This window comes from Etheostoma spectabile, chromosome 13 (assembly GCF_008692095.1).
Source record: "Etheostoma spectabile isolate EspeVRDwgs_2016 chromosome 13, UIUC_Espe_1.0, whole genome shotgun sequence".
Lineage (NCBI taxonomy): Eukaryota > Metazoa > Chordata > Actinopteri > Perciformes > Percidae > Etheostoma > Etheostoma spectabile.
Window position 1 is genome coordinate 23,174,086 of NC_045745.1, and position 21,189 is coordinate 23,195,274.

The 21,189-nt window shown below is 39.5% G+C and overlaps 1 protein-coding gene across 5 annotated transcripts in view; it reads left to right on the top strand.

Annotated features, from left to right (window-relative positions):
- The window catches only part of grik1a (glutamate receptor, ionotropic, kainate 1a), a 34,364-nt gene extending 14,684 nt beyond the window's left edge, over positions 1–19,680 (top strand). For 2 of the 5 annotated variants that reach the window (XM_032532948.1, XM_032532950.1), the window contains 9 exons: positions 1,948–2,064; positions 2,531–2,734; positions 7,514–7,737; positions 8,421–8,539; positions 10,634–10,851; positions 12,585–12,810; positions 15,400–15,650; positions 16,413–16,579; positions 19,129–19,680. In XM_032532948.1, coding sequence (XP_032388839.1) covers positions 1,948–2,064; positions 2,531–2,734; positions 7,514–7,737; positions 8,421–8,539; positions 10,634–10,851; positions 12,585–12,810; positions 15,400–15,650; positions 16,413–16,538 — 1,485 coding nt within the window. In that variant the 3' untranslated portion in view covers positions 16,539–16,579; positions 19,129–19,680. Of the gene's footprint in view, positions 1–1,947; positions 2,065–2,530; positions 2,735–7,513; positions 7,738–8,420; positions 8,540–10,633; positions 10,852–12,584; positions 12,811–15,399; positions 15,651–16,412; positions 16,580–16,903; positions 16,949–19,128 lie in introns of all 5 variants that reach the window. The other 3 variants (XM_032532947.1, XM_032532949.1, XR_004334572.1) reach the window with 2 other exon arrangements.
- Positions 19,681–21,189: the final 1,509 nt, after the last annotated feature.

The window sequence follows — 21,189 nt, forward strand, 5'->3', positions numbered from 1 at the left end:
ATATATATATATATATATATATATATATATATATATCTATATCTCCCCTCAAACTCACACAGATAGGTATGGAGGCAACAGCTGTTAAGGTGCAGAAGCAGTGGTTTATACTGTGATTTTTATTCAATTCAGTACCTTTAGCCCTCAAAGCCTCCCCTCAGAGGAAATACCACAACATGATAAGCACATCCCATAAAACGCTTGACTTTATGTACATGAAAAATGAATTATCAGTCTGTTGCAGTCCTCTTAGTTCTTGGGCACTGGAGTGTTACATGCACTCTGAAGAGGATGATGGGACTAAACAAAGTGAGAGTCTCCCAGGAAATAAAATATTTTCTTTTAAATTTGTTGACTTTCTGGAAATAAGTTGGTTTTTTTTGTTTTTTTTTCTCCTCTCATCTTTCTTGGCCTGGCTTAGTATGTCTCCTGCTCTGTGGTAACGGTTTTCCAGTCTGATTTGGTTGTGGATGGAGATGAGCTTTAGGATTCATTGATAACATTTTACTCCCAGCGTATGAGAGAGAACTTCTGTCAGTGATTATTGCACACTTTGTTGTTGGGAGCTGCTCTGGTACGCATGATACAGTTGTGAGGCTACAGAGTAAATCCTTGACTTAGAGGTTTAAAAGATGAAGACTGTATACCGTGCGGTTGTCCTAGGCTATATTTTAGCATTGATTTCATTGGCTTTGTCAGATTACTTTGTTACTTAAACTGACTAATTGTGTAGTTGATATTTCACAGAGGATGATGTTTTCCAAAATAGCATACAACATGAGCTACGTTATGTGAAACCTCACAATCTGAGATGAAAATACCTTTCACACTTCCCCAAACATATTGTTTTCACACTGCCAATCCATCTTTAAGATTAGGGACAACACAATTAAATTAAATCCAACTCCATTGTGTTCCTCATCTGCAGTGTCCAGAGATAAGAAGATTTATGGACTCCCGCGCAGAGTGGACCCTTGCAAAAGTGCCACGCTGTAGATATAGAGTGCTTTTAGCGAGGTTATACGTGAACACATTTTCTGTCTGTCTGACTGGGTGAACAGAATCAAATAGTACGTAATGGGGAGATAATCCCACATAACCCTTTCTGCAAAATAAATTGTGTCAAATAGGACTGTTCCTTCTGTAGTGCTCAGTTTAATAAGATATACTGATTCATTCACTACTACGCATCCTCTATCTCAGGGAATTTCTGTTTCTTGTTTCTATTGTTTCTGACCAAAAAAACCCAAACTCATTACTTTTTGTTTACAGATTTAATCTTAAAGTCGAAAGTTTGAGTTCTATTAACAATGAAGCTTGATCATTTAATGCACTTAACTTTATTGCATTAATGTCAGGAGCCTGCTTGACTTGGTTAAGAGCTTTGATCAGCTCTTAACCAGTGAGGGGATTTGGAAGGGTCAAAACCCAGATGCCAGATACCAGTTTCTAATCTGATAACTCTGGATTATACCGCCTAGTACAATGAACTGGACAGAAGTTACTGTGAGAGTATGGAGGGCAGACACCATGTCTTACTCTATCCCCCCTTTCTGATCCTGCCCTTGTTTGTGCATACTGTTCTTGCTGGTGTCATATCTAAATCCTCACCATCATGGTGGGAAAATGATCCAGGAGTGTCAGGTCTTTTAACCTCTACTTTTACTACCACATTTTTTCTGTTCCACAATTCAGAAGAATTCTTAATATTGAGTGTATCTGAGCAGTTACTAGTTTCCTGACTGACTTAGAGACTAAATCGGGCTTTGCATTATTGGTGTCGGCATATAATAAGATTAATTAGCTTCTTTCCTTTAACACAGCAACGAGTGTCAGTGATCATTATTTATCCAAAACAGCCTACGGAAGTCAATATCTATACACTTGTTTTCCATAGTATCTTTTCTCAACAAAGAAAAAAAATATCTTTTCCATTTGCTTTTTCAGATTGCTGTGTGGAACTCATACAGGGGTATGAACCTGACGGAGAAGTCCAACCGAGACAAGAATAACAATGTGACAGACTCTCTGGCTAACAGGACTCTTATTGTCACCACAATACTGGTGAGGAGGAAGGTTAAACAGAGGACAGCATAGGGAGAAGAAGGGGAATGCATATGGGATGTGTAGAGTGCAGATAGGGGGACAACAAAGGAAAATGCAATGAGAAGGGAAGGAGAAGAGAGGGTGTGAAGGAGAGGAAAATTGAACTATGGGATAGTTTGAATTTGTATTGTTGTTGTTATTATTAGTTAGGCTCACTGTCCATACACGTACACAGAGAAAATGTATCTTAGAAGAAAATTTATTTAAGTAGGTTCTTAGTCTTCAAAGTTATAGAATTTTCAGACCCATTTATTTAAACACAACTGGATTTGCTGTGGATTATTATTAACTCTGAGACGTGATGAAGTGGTGAACTCCGAATTCAGTTCACTTAAACTTAGCACCTAGCATAGAAATTATTGAATCTGAATAAGGAAATGCTTGAAAATAGTGAAATACAGCGTTTTTCTTTTTTGCTGTACAGGAAAATCCATATGTGATGCAGAGAAAATCCGACAAGGAGCTTATTGGAAATGATCGTTTCGAGGGTTACTGTCTGGACCTTTTGAAAGAGCTCTCCAACATCTTGGGTTTCACGTACGAAGTCAGACTGGTCTCTGATGGGAAATACGGAGCCCAGAATGACAAGGGAGAGTGGAATGGGATGGTGCGGGAGCTGATAGACCACGTGAGTTAACAGCAGTCAGACTGCAGGAGTATCTGTTCACAGGGATATTAGATAGAGGTATTTTGAGAGCAACATTTTGGCATAACCCTGTTTTTTTTTCATGAAGGTGGCAACCATGATAACCTATTCTCAGTGGAAAACGTATTTAGATACATAAGTAGAAGTACCAGTACCACGGTGGAAAAAATCTTGCATTTAACCCTCCTGTTGCCCTCGGGGTCACACTGGACCCGTTCATTTCAAAGTTCCTACTCAAAAAACATGGGTTTCTTTAACCAAATTACCAAAAAGAAACAACACGGTTGGTTAAAGACAACACTCTTTGCAATATCATTGAATTATGGATGTTATATTCTATTTTACAGCATTTGGGAGAAAAAAAATGGTTGAAATGGTTAAAAAAACATTTGTGACTAAACTCTGACAGAAGTCTTCCTCGGATTTTAACTTAATTATCTAAATATTTCATAATTTCTGCTTTTTAACTTAAAAATGAGGTATAAAATCATATAAATGAGGCTTATTGACCATGGATTTTGAAAAAAATAATTGTAAAACATGGTAATAACTTGGTTTAAGGGGTGTATATACTGGCGGTAGCTGGGGAAAAGGGTTTTCACTTTTCACCCGGCAGGACAACACAAGGGTTAAAATCCTACTTAAGTAAAAAATCAGAGGGATTTTCAGATAAATGTACTTGAAGTTTCATAAGTAAAAGTACTCACTTTGCAGATAAATGTCCCATGTAACTGACTTTTTTAAATTTATTTTTTATAAATATATGATATTATATGTTTATGTTGTTTGTAATTTACTGTTTTAAATACTTTATAAAGCTAGTTTAGTCCAGTGGTTCCCAACCTGGGAGTCCGGGCCCTCTAAAAGGCCATCAAATAAATCTGAGAGGTTATGAGATGATTATGGGGTAAAAAAAAACTGCATTTCTTTATTGTACTAATGTTTAACAAGTTTATATTGTGAAATATTTGATAGATAAATCTCTCTCTCTTTGGTGGAACTGCTAACAACTCATATACATCTGGACTCTTGAAGAGGTCATAAGCCACAAAGGTTGGGGACCACTGGTTTAACAGTGCATTGTATTTTATAAGCTTATGTTTTTATAATTTAAAATCCTAATCTGAAAAGTATGCAGTAACTCTAGTTGTCAATAAAATGTAGTGGAGCAGAGGTATAAAGTAGCATAAAATGGAAATACCCAAGTAAAGTACAAGTACCCCAGAACTTGCGTGAATGTAATTAATTACTTTTCTTCATGACTAATCTACTCCAGACCAGATGAAGTTTGGGGTGCTCTATTAAAAATGTCCACCGCTTCATGAATCAGCTCTTCACCTATAGGGTCGTAATGTGTAGTCCATAATTAAATTCACAGATGGTAACAAAGCCTGTTTTGAAAGGTGATGTGTTCACAGTCCAGAAAATAAACAATTTGTTTGCACGCTGCTTACCCCACTCTAAAAAGTAATTCTTCTTCAGAACACACTTTTTATCCTGCTCTGTTGTTGTCAAGAAGTGCATGGAATGGTGGACCCAAGTGCAGAGAGGAGGAGGCATAAGTTGGGCTAAAGCGTTTATTAAAATAAAAAGCGAAGTACAAACAAACAAAGGAAACGTGAGAGGGGCAGGCAAAAACTAAATCCAGGGTGCAAAAATCCAGGTAGCAAGGAACCAGAAACAAACCGCCACAGGGAGACACTGCAATGATACGACACAGGACAAGCGAAGCACAAAGACTAAATACAGAGGGTAACGAGGTAACAAGAGGCAGTTGACAAGAGGGCTGGGAAATGGGTGAAAAACATCAGGTAATCATGGGAGCAGGAAAACACAGAGAGTAAAACTAAAGACAAGACAAGACAAGACAGAGACCCAGACTTAAATAAAACAGGAAACAGAACATATACAAGACCAGACCAAAAACAACACCATACCATAATCACAAGACACAACAGTAACCAGGCTAAGATTAAACACAGGCAAACACACTACCACAATAAAACAAGACACCAAACCACAACAGTTATAAACCACCTTTAATCTGGTTCACCTATTTTAATATTTTGATGCCTGAATCACGGCAGTTGCTAGGAGGCTACAGGCGGTCTTTTTTTTTTTAGTACTGGAAGCTCACAGCGGGTCCACTACATCCCAATTACAACAATGCCTGCTGTGACCTCCGATGACAGCGAGCTGCTCAGAAAGGCAAATAAAGAGATCTCAGAAGAATGTCTAAAGAAGACATCTTTTGGCTCTCAGACGAGCTCCAGATGAAGGACTCCCTGCTGAGCAGTTTCTCAACCCGTCTTCCAGTCCTGACCTGCTTCATAGTGGCCTCACACACCAAATAGCAGCTGAGCCCAACCCACCAAGACACCATTGCATGGGTCCCCTCCTCCTGACATTGACCCTCCTGCTCAACCCCAAACTATGGATCTCCATTTACGGAGGTGGTGATCAGGGGCTGCAGGACAGGCTTGGATTGGTCAGTCTCCCCACCTTGCGTGAGTCTCTCCAACTGCTACACTGCCCTTGCTGACTCCAACCCGGTCCATCCAGCTGATCTCCCCACGCCTCCTCCACTCATAGACCACGACTTATCAACAGTGTCTGTTCTGAGGGTGGTTCCTAATCCCACTGGAGAACCAACTCACCGGCTTTCTTCCCGCACCTCAATCACTTAAGCCAGGCGCAGGATTTTGAAGAAGGCTGTACTCCAACGCTACGGTGGACTCACTCGCCTGGTCATAGCAGGGACCTCGCCCAGCACCAAATACCGCTGGCTTGACACACCTGTTTGCACCCACCACCTTGATAGTGGGCAATAGCACCACTAGGAACATCCATTATTTTAATGCCACCAAATACCTAGAGCCACAGTCCCAACGTTGCTTAACAAACTACCCAAGCTTTATCAGTGGTCCCTTACCAAAGCTGTCCCATAACTCTGAGCACTTCAGCCGGCTTCTCAGTCTCTGGCTTCAGTCCACCTGTCATGCCCACATGACTTAACCTGTTGCCTTCACACACTTAGCCCCCTGTTACACTCCTGAACTTTGCCAAATGAAGTCCAGCAAACGTCAGCTGGAAAGACTCTAAAACAATAAAACTGGTTTAACAGTTCACCTACATGCATATACTACCTTCCCCAATACAAAAAATGCCCTAAACACTGCCTACTTTCCTACTACCACTCACAGCTCAAACACTCCAGCTCCAACAACCTCAAGACTCTCTTCTCTACAACAAATAAACTTCTTAACCCCCCTGACAACATTTCTACAACCTTCAGAAACCATTCATATCTCACCAACAGTTCATAGACATCAACAACTTTACCTCCTCCACTGCTCTTCTGTCACAAGGCATCCCCCAAGGTTTGGTGCTTGGTCCTCACCTTTTCATCCTTTACATCCTGCCACTCGGATACATCATACGTAAACATGGTCTTCACTTCTACTGCTACGCCGATGATGTCCATATCTACATCTCTACCAAATTCATCACGACAGCTACAGTATATCCTCCACCCTGACCAGCTGCCTCGCCAATGTTCAAACCCGGATGCAAACCAACTTACGCCAACTCAACTACAATAAATCTGACTTGATGCTCATTGGCCTGAAATCCCTTACAAAGAACACCCATAACTTTGGTCTCACTGTCAACAACTTCATCCTGTCTCCATCCCCACACATTCGTAACCTGGGAGTCATCTTTGACAGCAACCTCACTTTTGAAAACCACATCAACCAAGTAACTGCATTCTTTCATCTCAAAAACATTGCCCATCTCCAACCATCACTCACCTTCTCTGCTGCTGAAACTTTAATTCACGCCTTCATCACTTCCAGAATTGACTACTGCAACAGCTTCCTATGGTTCACCTACAAAATCTATAAATAAACTCCAATACATCCAAAACTCTGCTGCCCGTCTCACCAGTGTTGTGTGTAATGCGTTACAAACAGTAACGTAACTACTTTTTCATGTAAAAAGTAGTGTGATGCGTGACTACTGAAAATTGGTAACAAAATGTTACTTTCCCCAGGGACAGATTTGACAGCAACACTGCATTCTCAACTGCGTGCTCACAAGAAGCTGGAAGTGTTCAAAATGAATAAGCCGTTACTCTGTAAAGTAGAGAATCCAGTCTCCAGTGTAGTTCGGACACTTCACTGATAAACCATAGATTGGCTTTATGTTCAAAGATAGTTTTGTATAATTAACTTCGGTCTCTGTGAGAGACGCCTGCTTTTAAAAGTCACGTAAAAGTAATGTAAAAGTTACTTGCCATAGGGTAACTCAGGGTAACTGAGTAAAGTAACAGATTACTTTTTAAAGAAGTAACGAGCAAACACTACTTTTTATGAGTAATTACCCCAACACTGCTCCTCACCCACACCCGTTCCCGTGATCACATCACTCCTGTCCTTCAGAACGTCTACTGGCTCCCTATTTCCTAACGCATCCAGTTTAAAGTCCTCCTACTGAACCACAAAACCTTCTATAACCAGGCTCCTTCCTACTTCACAGACCGGCTCCACCACCACAACCTGCTGCTTATTTGTTTTTTAATGTGATCTATGTGCTGGTTTTTACTGTAAAGTGTCTTTGATCACCATGAAAAGCACTATATAAATAATAATAATAAAAAAAGTATTATTAGAAACAAATACAGGAAGAAGCCATGCGTAACTTTGAAAAAAAGAACTCCTTCACCCTATAATATCTAACTTTGTATTCTGGATTTTCAAGGTTGCAGATCTTGCTGTGGCCCCCTTGACCATCACATACGTTCGAGAGAAAGTCATCGACTTCTCCAAGCCCTTTATGACTTTAGGTATCAGCATCCTCTACCGAAAACCTAATGGCACCAATCCGGGCGTGTTCTCCTTCCTTAATCCTCTGTCTCCGGACATCTGGATGTACGTGCTGCTAGCCTGCACAGGAGTTAGCTGTGTGCTCTTTGTGATTGCCAGGTAAGAGGGTGGATAGATGCTTGGGATAATAGGATGATGTATGATGGGATAGAAAAATAAATGTGTTGCTGAATGTATACTGTCTGATATACAGACTAGATGGGGATTGCTTACTGAGCTGTTCAGAGTCAGGGTCAGTTCTACCACAAGCTCTTTTGTTAATCATTTGAAAGTGCAGCGGAAAAGAAAACTGCAAGATGGTGCCAGCACTGAGCACTGAGTCATGGCTCTTGTATAAAATTCACACAACAATAATCACAATAGTCTGGAATAATTGGCATGACTGTACTATAGGACATTTCTTATCTTCCATTGCTATTCTAAAATAACCAAATTTGATTTAGCTGCTTGTCAACTGCCAGATTGGCTTTCATTGTGCAAAGTAATTGCTAGCTTGCACATCAGCTTCCTCTCAGGTACTGTGTAAAGCCCCCTTCCAGTGGGTTGCACCTAGCAATCCTGAGATATATTTTTGTAAAAATCAAAATGCAAATCAATGTGGACCATGTAGATTGTGATGTAGATAAACTGGAAGCCTGTGAAGTGCGTTGTCAGTGTGCCCCCCATGCAGACTAGCTACATTACACAGAGGAGGTTTTTCTTGTTTAGATTTTCCATCTGTCCTTCTGATATTGGAATTTCCTTTAATCTCTTTTTCTCTCTGTTCTTCAATTGTCTTGCAGGTTTACTCCGTATGAGTGGTACAACCCACATCCATGTAACCCGTCCTCGACTCTAATACAGAACAATTTCACTTTACTCAACAGTTTCTGGTTTGGTGTCGGAGCTCTCATGCGGCAAGGTATTTTGGGTTAAAGCAATCATCATAATCAATATGTTTTATACTAACAATGGATTGTTTACTTGTATGTGAAAGGGGTTGCTCCAAAAAGTCCTCCAAGTAGCCTACATTGTTTGTCCATTCCCTCTACAGTAGAAGCGTTTTCACAAACATTTTGGAACACGACTGATGCTGCTGTTCTTCTTGGGTGGACAGTCTCGGTTGCTCCTAGTGACGATCACCCAACTTTATAGCGTTATTTAGCTCATTTTGGTAATCAGGCCCACAATTTTCCTGTTTTTATTTATTAGTTCACTCTAGAGCCAGACCGATATATCGGCGGGCTGATATTATCGAGCAATATTGGACATTTTATAAACTTTCGGCATCTGCATTTATAATGGACGATAAATTAATATTTAAAAAATAAAAATAGACGAAACACCCTTCAACCATGTTATGAGTGTTGGTGTCCCATAGTTTGTCCACCAGAGGGCACTGTATAATGTCCCTGTTGGCAACTCTTATTTTTTTTCCTTTTTTTTGTTTTTGTTCAAAGGTCTCCAAGTTTCATATCACAAGTTTGCAGATTTTTTTACATTTTATTTATCAGAATGTAGATATATTTTGATATTCCTCTGTTCTGTTTTAAACTGCATTATCATATTATTTTAGTAAGCATTCATAAATACCTACAATTAACTAAAGATATATGGATATATCTTTTTTAAATTTATTGGCCGTTATATATCGGATTTTTAAATCACCAAATATTTGTAGCTACATCGGCCTAAAAAATCCATTATCGGTCAGGCTCTAGTTCACTCTCACTGCTCTCACCAGTGTTGGTTTGGGTTGCAGTAGGCAGCTAAAAATCTTTGACATAACCCACTGTACACTACCTTACCCAGCAGCAAACAGCAGACAGACTATGTTATTGACTAGGTGGTGACATAGTGGAGCTAAAGGAGATTAAATATTGGACTTAAGTTTGTCAGATGGTCAGAAACACTAACAAAATCAAGTATTGCAAGTTTAGAGGCTTACTAATAGCAAATAGTGCAACTGCTAAACTGTGTAGCTGTTTGGAGAACTCCCTGTACAGCAGCAAAGACTGTACTGACACTGGAAACTCTGCTCTAAGCTGTTGTAATTCAAAACATCAATATCTACCTCCTATTTTCTTTGAATGCCCTTTCCACGTAGCCTGGATCCAGTCCCCATTAATTGCAGCCACAGCCTGTAATAACAATATTGTTGCACTTCATGGGGACTTGACCTCCCTCCAGGCAGGAGATTTGGGCAGGCTAAGCCCGACATGCCTGATTGGATAGCCAACAAACCTACTGACAACACCAGTCCACAACATAATAGTGAAGCTGATGAAAATGTATGATTATGCTGGCAGCAAGCTACATTGTGAAAAGCAACAGTATTGATAAACAAAGAGACAAGCAAGTGTGTTTGCCTTGAGCTTTATGTGGGATTCTGTGTCTGAGAGTACTACCTTAGATACATGGCTGTCAAACCAACCCTGCAGCATCTGTCTTTTACCCTAAAAGCTTAGTTCCAAGTGAAAAAGGTTTTGAAAAAGGCACAAATGTTTCAAACCTGGTAAATTAAATGTGTTCTTCAATAACACACATCTGTTTTAATTGCGTCTTCTCTCTGCACAGAGAGGAAAAGATTCTTCTCATTCTCCTTTTTCAATTTTATGTTTCATTTTGTTTTGGGCATATGTTCCCTCAATTGCTTTGTATTCAGCTTTCTTTTGTCCCTCGCATTTTATTTTTTTGAAGTTCTACAAGGTCTGCTGTTTCACATTGATCTTATTTTTTTGTGTTGTAGCAAACTACATGATGTATGAAGAGGTGCACACTTTATTATTTAGAGCTGAGGTAAAAACCATTTGGAGCTCTGGTGTAAATCCAGTTGTTAAGATAACCCCATTTAGACCAGGATACTTGACTTTGGAAGAATTTTTTTAGTTTTTGTTTATAGAGCATCAGCAAAGTACAGCGGTACACACACAAACTGCACTTCTTACCATTGTGGTTGTCACATACTGATTTAAGCTACTTTTTAACCTTTTGTCCCCAATTGCTGTGCTTCCAGGCTCGGAGTTGATGCCTAAGGCTCTGTCCACTCGTATAGTTGGGGGGATCTGGTGGTTCTTCACCTTAATCATCATCTCTTCATACACGGCCAACTTGGCTGCCTTCCTCACTGTGGAACGAATGGACGCGCCAATCGACTCAGCAGACGACCTGGCCAAGCAGACCAGGATCGAATATGGGGCAGTAAGGGATGGATCCACCATGACCTTCTTTAAGGTAAAACTGGTGTAGGCTCTTAATTACGTGTTAACCTTATCAAAGTCACAGCAGAAAAAGTAATAGTGGAAATTATTACGCAACAGTGACTGTATTTTAAGTCGTAGATTCACCAAATTGGTGAATTTAATAAGTATTGCAGCAGGTCTAAATAAAGCCCTCATCCATACATGAAACAAATATAATTTCCCCAAATTAAATGCACACAGTCCTTTATTTAAATATCCCCTTCTTACATAAAATGTTTGTCTTTTAGTAAAACCAAGAACATGCATGTTTCTCATTTCATTTCTGTAATCCCAAATTATGTGATCAAGTTATGCTGTGTTTTTGTATTTAAATATACAACACAAAGAGTTCCAGTTACTTAGTACCACATGAACTAATATTAATATAAACCCCTCGACATTATGATCTTAAATGTGTGTGCTCATCTCTAATAAATTTGTAGTTTACTCCCGTCTGGTTATTTGAGTAAATTCACATAATAGTAACTTTGTATTCTGTCATCTCTGTCTTACCTTTAGATGTGAGTATGAATCAGTGGTACAGAACCTTCACTTCCATAAAGTCACAGTCATTAGGGTTTTTCTCAGCTGCTCCCTCCATCATCCTGTATGTTTGCCAAACATTCCATGAAATAGAAAAAAATTGAAAGACTGAAGCAGAGAAAAGCCATTTACTTTAATGAAAGGAAATGTAGACGCATCAAGAGGTGAGTTTATGATGAGAAGTGGAGAAGATGCATATAAGGACTGCTTGTATTTGCATTTTGGGGTGTCTGCGTTGAAGTTAAACATATGTTAACTTGTTAGTTTGTATAATATATTATATCACTGTACCAATGTGCCCAAGCAAGACTTCCTTACCCCACCACCACCCACTCCCCTTGGATCCTGGTGGCTCAGCAGGGGTGATCCATGCAGGACTTTATCCTCCCAGATTGCAGCTAGTGATTATGGCTCCCTGGATAGGAAGAAGCAGGCTGTGTTGATGGCTCGAACAAATTGAATCAGCTTTAGGAGATTTAGAACACAGCTGGCCCATTTTCTCTGACACACATGCATATACATAATACACACTTTCAAAGATAGATCCCGCTCTTAAACGTATGTGTTTATAATAGAATATTATTTATATATATACTTATACCGGTCAAAAGTATGGGGCCACTTACAAATTTCCATTCCACTCGATGTTAGACAGAATACCAGCTAATCTGAGTGGGTGGCTGATCTTTAATCAATTCTACATGCCCATTTCAGCAACCATTCATCCAATGTTCCAAAGGCATATTCGTTCACTAATCTGATATCATTTAAAAAAAACTAACTGAGAAAACATTGGAGAACCCTTTTGCAATTATGTAAGCACATATGTAATATGAAAACTGCTGCGCTGGTTAAAAAAAACAATGCAACTGATCTCAATTGGTATTCGTCTATAATGAGTGCAATGGAAATTCCGAAGTGACCCCAAACTTTTGCCGGTAGTGTATACAGTTAAATCCATGTATGGTGTGTATCCACACACACACACACACACACACACACACACACACACACACACACACACACACACACACACACACACACACACACACAACACCCACACAAAACACACACACACACACACACACACACACACACACACACACACACACACACACACAGTACAGAGTACAAATGCACAACACTTCTTACCAAATTTTGCTTGATTGGCTCCTTTGGCAGAAATCAAAGATCTCCACCTATGAGAAGATGTGGGCGTTTATGAGCAGCAGGAAGAACACTGCATTGGTTAAGAACAACAGGGAAGGCATCACTCGGGTTCTGACAACAGACTACGCCATGCTGATGGAGTCCACCAGCATTGAGTACATCAGCCAGAGAAACTGCAACCTCACACAGATCGGAGGTCTCATCGACTCCAAGGGCTACGGAGTGGGAACACCTATCGGTAAGAAGAATGACATTGTAAGAGATTGTAAACGTGGAGAAAAGTGTGTCTATACCACTATCACCACCATCTTTGTCAGTGTGGAATAGAAAGTCCCAAAGAGCTGTTGATCAAGAAACTATCACATTTAAATGTCTTGTTACTGTAATGGAGCAAAGCTTTTCAAGAAACTCCTCATTATATTGAAAATGAGACCAAATGTCTCGACTTCAATATATTTTGAATTTTCATTCTTTAGGAGTACAGAGCAGCTATCCTGTATCCTCAACATGCAAATGCAAGTTCATCCAAAAGATCTGACAGCTGTTCACTGCAAATGTTTGCAAGGTTTCAGGCCAGTTTGCTGGAGAGAGAACTTTAACTGGAAGCAAGTCAACCTGCTGGACCGTGCCAGAAGTCGGATGTTTACTGAAGCTGGCCTTACATCTTGTCTCTCTTGTGTTTCCTCTTGAGAAGTAAAAAAAAATGTAGCGCCAGTTAAAATTTATTTTTAAGCTGGTGTGGTTTAGCTGAGCATAATCCTCACCAATAACGTTCTTCACATACAGTATGCATAAGTTGGCAAGTACAGGGCATACATTTAAATGTATTGTATGGGCACAACAATGGAGTTAAGGCAGGTCGGGAAACTCCCATTTATTTCCTTTCTATGATTACTGTGTGATGTTCACTGGCTGTCAACAAAATACTCTATATTATTACATAGTAACTATTATGTCTTTTATCAACTCTATTCTTTGGTAAGATAAAAATATTAAAAAGAATATTTGTCCTAAAGGAAATAACCATACAAAGGATTACTCATATGAATTTACAACAGAGGAAGGTGCAATCTAAAAGTGTAAGAAGTGCAATTATAAATAAAATGATATACAAGAAAAATGTAATGTTAAACAAAAGCCAAAAGTCAAAGGTTGCAAGGCTCTCTTCCAAGCAGCAGGGGGAGGAGTTGTACAGTTTGTCCACAGAAACAAAGGACCTTCTGTAGGATTCAAGCAGACGTAAGGAAGGCATGCAGGGGGTGAGAACCGTCGCCAATTATCCTCTGTAGCTTGATGCACCTCCGTCAGAGACTCAAGTTCCACTCGCACCAGCAATCCGACTTTCCTGATGAGCATGTTGATTCTAGGGCTTTCAGCTGTTCTTACCCTGAACCAATCTGTGTAGGATATAATGATGACTACCACAGAGTGAACAAGTATCTGCAGCATAGGACTGCAGATGGCAAATGACCAGATCCTCTTCAGAAAGTTCAGTTGGCACTCTTATAGAGGGCAGTTGAGTTGCTCATCCAGTCAAGTTTGATGTTGAGCTGCAGGTGGTTTAGGCCTCATCATTTGTCTGTATCCAGCCCTCTTTTCCCTGCTGGTGCAAGCTACAAGAACTAGCAAGCTTCATTTGAAGGCAGAGATGTGAAGGGTGACCAAGATGTGAGATAGGTGACAGCCTTTCATGCACCTGGTACATATTGTGGCCAACTGTAGTCCAGGCAATATAGCATTAAATCCAAATGAAAAACATGATGCAAAGCATAAAAAACTTGCCATTCTCTATGCAGTCTATCTGCTAGGCAAAGTGCAGGGTGTCCAGTGATGACATTTCCCCTCCAATTAACATATTGCTTTTGTAATTGTTTGGCAGGATGGTTTCCACAGCTCAGGGACTCTGTAGAGGTGTAGATTAAAGCTTAACCCTCCTTTTATCCTCAAATTTACTGACATATTTTATCCTTGGGAGCAATTTGACCCCAACAATTTAAACCTCCAGAAAATGATTGTAATTAAAATGATCACCCAACTTTGAATATCAGGTATTTACTTTGTTGAGTACCTTAATACACCTATGAGTTAAAACCTAAACCCCTACCTTATACATCCAGCCAGAATATCTGGATGATGCCCCTCAGACTACATGCAGCCGTGCCTGGGCTGAGCACTGATCTGACAACTAAGTCTATTCAGCTCATTTGTTATGCGATAAGCAGGCTTTAATGTCCCAGATGTTTTAGGCCCTGGAGTGTCATTGGAGGATAGTAGCGGGGAATGAGTTGGCGACAGAAGCCTCTGTCTCAAAACTATTAAGTGGTTTATTTCCTTGGCTTCCAACTTCTTAACCATATCCATGTCTTCTGTACTCACCTATCGTCAGGTCTGCTTGTAGCCAGTGATATTATTTTAAGATGATTTTGAATAACGATAAACATTATAAATGCAAATTGGACCTTTAAATGATCAATATACATGTAGATTCATGTTTCCTGTCACCTACAGTTAATTGTGAGCCATATTTCAAAAAGTGATCCGTTTCCTTCAGAAAAGTCAGCTTTTTTAAAACTAACATGGCTCAGTTCAAAATTTTGTTTCAAAACAAAAATCTCTCTTCATGATTCGACATTGGATGATTTATCACCTAGTTTCCTTGAAACGTTTCACAGCAAACACAGAATAATTTCAATAAAACACTGTCAACAGAGGGTCGCCTCGGTAGTATTGCCATGGTTTGTTTTAATCAGGGGGCATCTAAAAGTAGGCTATTCATCAATGTTTTGGCTGTATATAATGTTTTTTTATTTGCCTTCTCTCTCGCCAGGGTCTCCATACAGGGATAAAGTGACCATTGCCATCCTTCAGCTGCAGGAGGAAGGGAAGCTGCACATGATGAAGGAGAAGTGGTGGAGAGGCAATGGCTGCCCAGAGGAGGACAACAAGGAGGCCAATGCTTTGGGCGTGGAAAACATTGGCGGTATCTTTATCGTCCTCGCTGCTGGTCTGGTTCTCTCTGTGTTTGTCGCCATTGGAGAGTTCATCTACAAGGCTCGCAGGAACGCCGACATAGAGGAGGTGAGTGGGTGAGGAACTGCTGTTCACCGGCCAAGTGATGACAAATAACCAGATTAAAGGTTACCAGAGCTGCTCTGAGGAAACTTGCGTTCTTAATGAGATCTTTGTTTTTAAGTATTGTTTAAGAAAGGGTGTGGTTTTATTGCAGTTAGTATTGTAAGAAAAATCATACAAATGCAAATTTATTCTCACATACATTTTCAGAGAAAATGCTTTGTTCAGTTTTTCATTATCACTTACTAATTATTATTTTCTATCTGTGGAAGTGCTTGTTAGATGTTTGCTTGATCAAAATTAATTTACTCAAAATCATGTTTGCGCTTCCTGCTGTTAACAAGAAAGTGACTAGATGGATTTATGACTTATCAGTGTCTGACAGTCCTAGTAAACAGTGGGTTGAACTTAGTGAACTTAATCACAATGTTTAGTTATATCTTCTCTGTCTTCTAATCAAGCCCAAATGCAAAATGAAATGACTAATTATTATTAGTTTTATTTAGCAAAACCAGGAATTCTATCTGATTTCAAGAACAAGAACATCCCTTTTCTCTCTGTTATCCAAGGCGAAGCTATGAAAGAAAAATAATAACATTCACATGATTAGTTTCTTTGCTTTGCCTTGCTTTTGTGTCTTATTTCCTATGCTCTTTTTTTCTTTGTCACATTTTAACTTGTTTTTTACATGTCTGTTTTTTTTTTTCTGTTGTTTTAATTTTTTGTATTTTCTCATCCGTTCTTTTTTTTCATGCATGCTTGCGTCAGGCCTTCTGTTTCTTTTATGGGGTGCAGTCCCGTCAGTTCCAGCGGCGTGGCTCCACCTCCTCTTCTGGCACCTCCTTATCTACTGATCTGGAAAGCGGCCGGCTACTGGGGAATGACACAGAGTAGCCATGGCAGCACATTTACAACACATACACACTAGATGATAGGTTTGTAACTAGGTGTCCTTCTCTCTGCCCCCTGCTGAAAATACCCCAGTATATCTGCACCTGTGCCAGCCAATCCCAATTATGATAGTATTTTACCTCCAGTACTTGACCCTCGTGCTCACACTACTATGTCCTTTTTACTAATGGTTTGAACTGTTTTCAACTAAAAAGTTAAATGTCTCAAATGTATTCCTATTGTCCGAAGGCCAATGCTATATTATGACGTTGAAGTATGAAGTATGACGTATGAAGTTTATTAAGTTTACTGTTGTTTTATATTGTATAAGTTGGCATATTTAAGCATCATATATTTTACTTTCTTAGGAACTGAGAAGAACGATTCATGAAGAGAATGCATCTCTCTTCCATGTAAGAATTTCAGCTTCATAAGCGATCCCCCCCTGAGGGGTACATACTCCTTACATGCTGTATAACAAAAGCATGCAAAGCTTCCTATTTGCATGTGTTTGTTATATAGTATATAAGGATCACTTAACTAATAAAAGCCTAAAAATACAGAATAGGAAAAACACTATTTTTAGGTGCAAGTTATTATATACAATGTGTGATTCAACTGTTTGTGTCCTTTTGAGCACACATTTATTCAAATCCAGGATAGTTTGTAAAATGTGGCATTTAAGTTCATATAAACAGTGCAGAGCTCTGCAGTGCTGCCCTGCTGTTATCTTGCTTCCACTTGTTAAGCAGCCTTCCTAAATGTTTTGCTTCATTCAGTAAAGTCTCAGAAGGCATTTGTGTATACTTTAGAGGCAGACACTAAATGCCTTCTGGGAAATCAAAAGATTGGAAAGGTATTTGAATATATTTCTCCTCATTAAGCTCGTTGGTAGACTGGTTTGGTTGGCTGAAATTTGGACAACACAAATGGAACAATCTGTTGAGTTAAGATATCCCCTGGCACATATCCAAAGCCAAAAATACAGTTGTAATTTCATAAATAATTTCTGCTGACTGCAGGACATTTAAACTGAAGTAATGATAGATGGGATCACAGAGGGATTTTGACTTTCAAGGTCTCCCCTGGACTCACCTTTTCATCTAGTCGCAAGATTTATCGTTCTACAAAATGTAGTAAAATACAAAACAAGAAAATCTTCAGTCAGTTGTAGAAAATATAAACCACTATGTAGAATGATTATTAGGTTGTAAAGGGTGTAAAATCAGTATACATAAGATAATTGTGTAAACTACTAGAATTAAATAAATAGGTACCAGAATCAACAAGATCTATGCTTGTATTCAAAGGGGAATTTCAAATGCTCACAGAGGAAACATTAAATGTGAGGTTTTACAAGTAAATTAATTTCAAGTTCGTACTTGATTCAGTTTACATTAAGTACCGGTAAGTATGGTTTATGTTTTACAGTGTTCTACCAAGACAAAACATGCATGAATTTCAACTTGCAGTTTTTGCTCCTCTTTTTTTGAGGTTGGTACCAGGTTTTTCCCACTGTTAGTGTAACAGGTAGCCATGGGAAACGGCTGGAAGCCACATTCGTTGGAGAAGGCAAAGCCTGAGGATGAAAGAGGAAGACCTTCTATGGTCGTTGGATGCAAAGACCAATAGATAAAAACAGGAAGTCTTTGTGCTGCGAATGATAATTTGCAAAATAAATTTAGCAAACGCTCCTCTGGAGGAGAGCAAAATGAAAGGCAAATAAACATGATTGAAAATTAATGAGTTCAGTGCGATGCATTATTCTGCAGAATCAAATAAGCCTTAGGCTTCTCATTTTAGATGGCACTCTCTTTGATAATTTCAAATTATTACCATATTATGAATTCATAGCTCCTTGCATTATGTTGCACGGCAGACATTGTCCTTCATCTCTTGTCTGTGTAACTGGATTTCAGAATTAGACAACAGAAGTCTTTTACCACATTTCATGTGTGTTTTGTCATTTCTGATGTTTGCCTGTCAGACTTTAGTGGTGACTTTCAGTCATTTGCTGCTGGCTCACATTCAGCTGCAGGCAAGCTCCTGCAGAGTTGTATCAAATGTCAATGCCTTAGGATTAAACTTCTAGCTTTCAATGAATGCTTTATCCAATAATTCCCTAGTTGATCCAATTATGCAGCAACAGTAATTTTTTCATGTTAGCATATTCACACAGTCATAAAACTCATGGCCAAAGTTAATAAAGGCCGTGACGGGCGGCTGTGGCTCAGTGGTAGAGCGGTTGCCTGCCAATCGGAAGGTTGGTGGTTCGATCCCCGCCCCTGCAGTCATTGTCGAAGTGTCCTTGGGCAAGACACTGAACCCCGAGTTGCCCCTGGTGCTGCGCATCGGAGTGTGAGTGTGTATGAATGTATATCTGATGAGCAGGTGGCACTTTGTACGGCAGCCCCGGCCACAGTGTATGAATGTGTGTGAATGGCGAATGTTTCCTGTAGATGTAAAAGCGCTTTGAGCAGTTGTTAAGACTGGAAAAGCGCTATATAAATACAGCACATTTTCATAATGGCTATATTGGAAATCCACTTTATTTGTCTTAACCCAGGTCTTTAATTGTCTTTCTCATTGGCAGTGCGTGTCTTTTAGCGCCCTGATGGAGGAGTTGGGAATCTCCCTGCAGTGTTACAAAGGCATCCGGATGAGGTTGCGACCCCACAGTGGAGCAAGGACAGCTTGCATCCTTTGTCAACCCAAACGCACTGCAAAGAGGGAAAGAGCGAGACGGGACTCCAGCACGTGAGCCTTGGATCAAAAAACTGATGGAACTTGGTTCAAAGACTACTTGATCGCTCTCAAATCATCAGCTTTGTTTGTGGCCACAGAATTATAAGAAGTTGTTCCCTTATCACCCTTGTCTTTATGTGACTGCATTATACATAAAGCATTCTACTGTAGATTTAGTTTACAAAGTCTTAGCCTTGTTTCAACGTTAATAATGTTAAAACAGGTAATGACAACAAGAATGAGAGCTCTCTCATGTAAACCATTGCTGTTTCCTCATGACTGTAGTTCACCGTTCTGAGCAGTTTGCACAGTTGAATCTACAAACGATATAGATACCCATTGTGTAACTGTATGACAACTTCACTGATTTTCACAGTAAAAAGATTTTTGAATTTTCAAAGCTTTCGGCTGATTTGCTGTTGTTCACGCTTGGCAGCAGTGTGTGCGCATGTTTCTTTGTGTGCCTACTGGCAGGCAGCACAAGTAGCTTCAGAGCAGATTGCTGAGCCAACCCTGGCTAGGAAAAAGAGAGGCCCTCTAAGTAAGGGAAGTCAGGAACACACCTGCTGTTATATTATACCCTTTAGGCTCAAAATCACAAACAGCAACCCACCCCCCATGTGGCCTCATGAAGTGATAAATGATCACCTCAACCAGAAGAGTGTCTTCTGATAAATCTGAAGTTAGAATCGCCTTCATCCTTGAGGACACATCAGGTAAACACACACAGTTTTAAAATTGGTTGAAAAGGGCACTTAATTTGACAGAAAATGTAATCGATTCCTAATAATTCAAAAGAAATAAAACAAAGTACACACACACACCCACACGCACACACACTTGTGATCATAAAATAGCAATGCTGCCTGTGAATCAGAGAAAGGATATGATACAGGTAGAAGGAGAGGAGAAATAAGAAGTTTTTATTTAAATGCATGAAATTCTCAGGAGGTCAAAGACAATTCCCTTGGAGTAAAAGTCTTGTTTTTCAATTCAAGTTTTTTCATTTTTTCCGTTTGCAGTAATCAAATTTGAAAGCCGAAGGGAAGATCTTGTCTCCCAGTAGTGACTTAGTATATCTTGTAGATGTGTGCAGTTCAAGAAGTAAAAAGCTTATCTTATAAGTACTCCAATACATGCTATTTAACATTAGCTTGTTAGTTATATAGCTTATCAGCAGGAAGATTTAGGTGCAATATGATTATGTTCCATAGACAACAATTCCATTAATCCTTTATTAACTTTAATTCCCAAAAAACGTTCCAGGAATGCTTTCATGCTTCATCATTTCAGTTAAACCAACCAGATTTTGCCTCTGTCTCAATATCGCATTTTTGCATTCAAACTTTAAATGTGTTCTACTCTTTGCTGCTGTCAGTTCAGGCCAAATAGATGCGACTCTCCTCCCTTCCATTTCCCCCAGTTCTCATCATTCCAAGCACCCAGGCTTCCTCCATCAGAAGCCCCACTTCACATCACATGCATCCAGATTTTCAGGGTCTTTATTTATCCCTTCATCACCGACACCAGTGTCTAGACTTCATTGGGGGTATTTTCTTATAAATCCATGGTCTCTATACCCCTTATAATTTAACATTTGCGATGGAGTCTAATCGCCAAAGACTCTAACAAATCAACCTATTATGCACCATGTTCATTGGACTTATTTTACTCTTAAATTGTTGTTGTTTTTGTTTTTTAAATTTGTAGTTTTCACAGTAGTGAGACAAATGAAAACAATCAGTACAGTCTACACCAAGTTATCCTCCTGCTAGAGTTGGCAGCAGGCTTTGACAGGCTTAAACAGGACAAGTTTAAACTTCTTTTTAGCCTCAACATGCTCAATTCAGCTAGAGCACATACCTCTGTTTATTTCTGTTTAAAAGAGATTCTGAATCTCAATGGGACT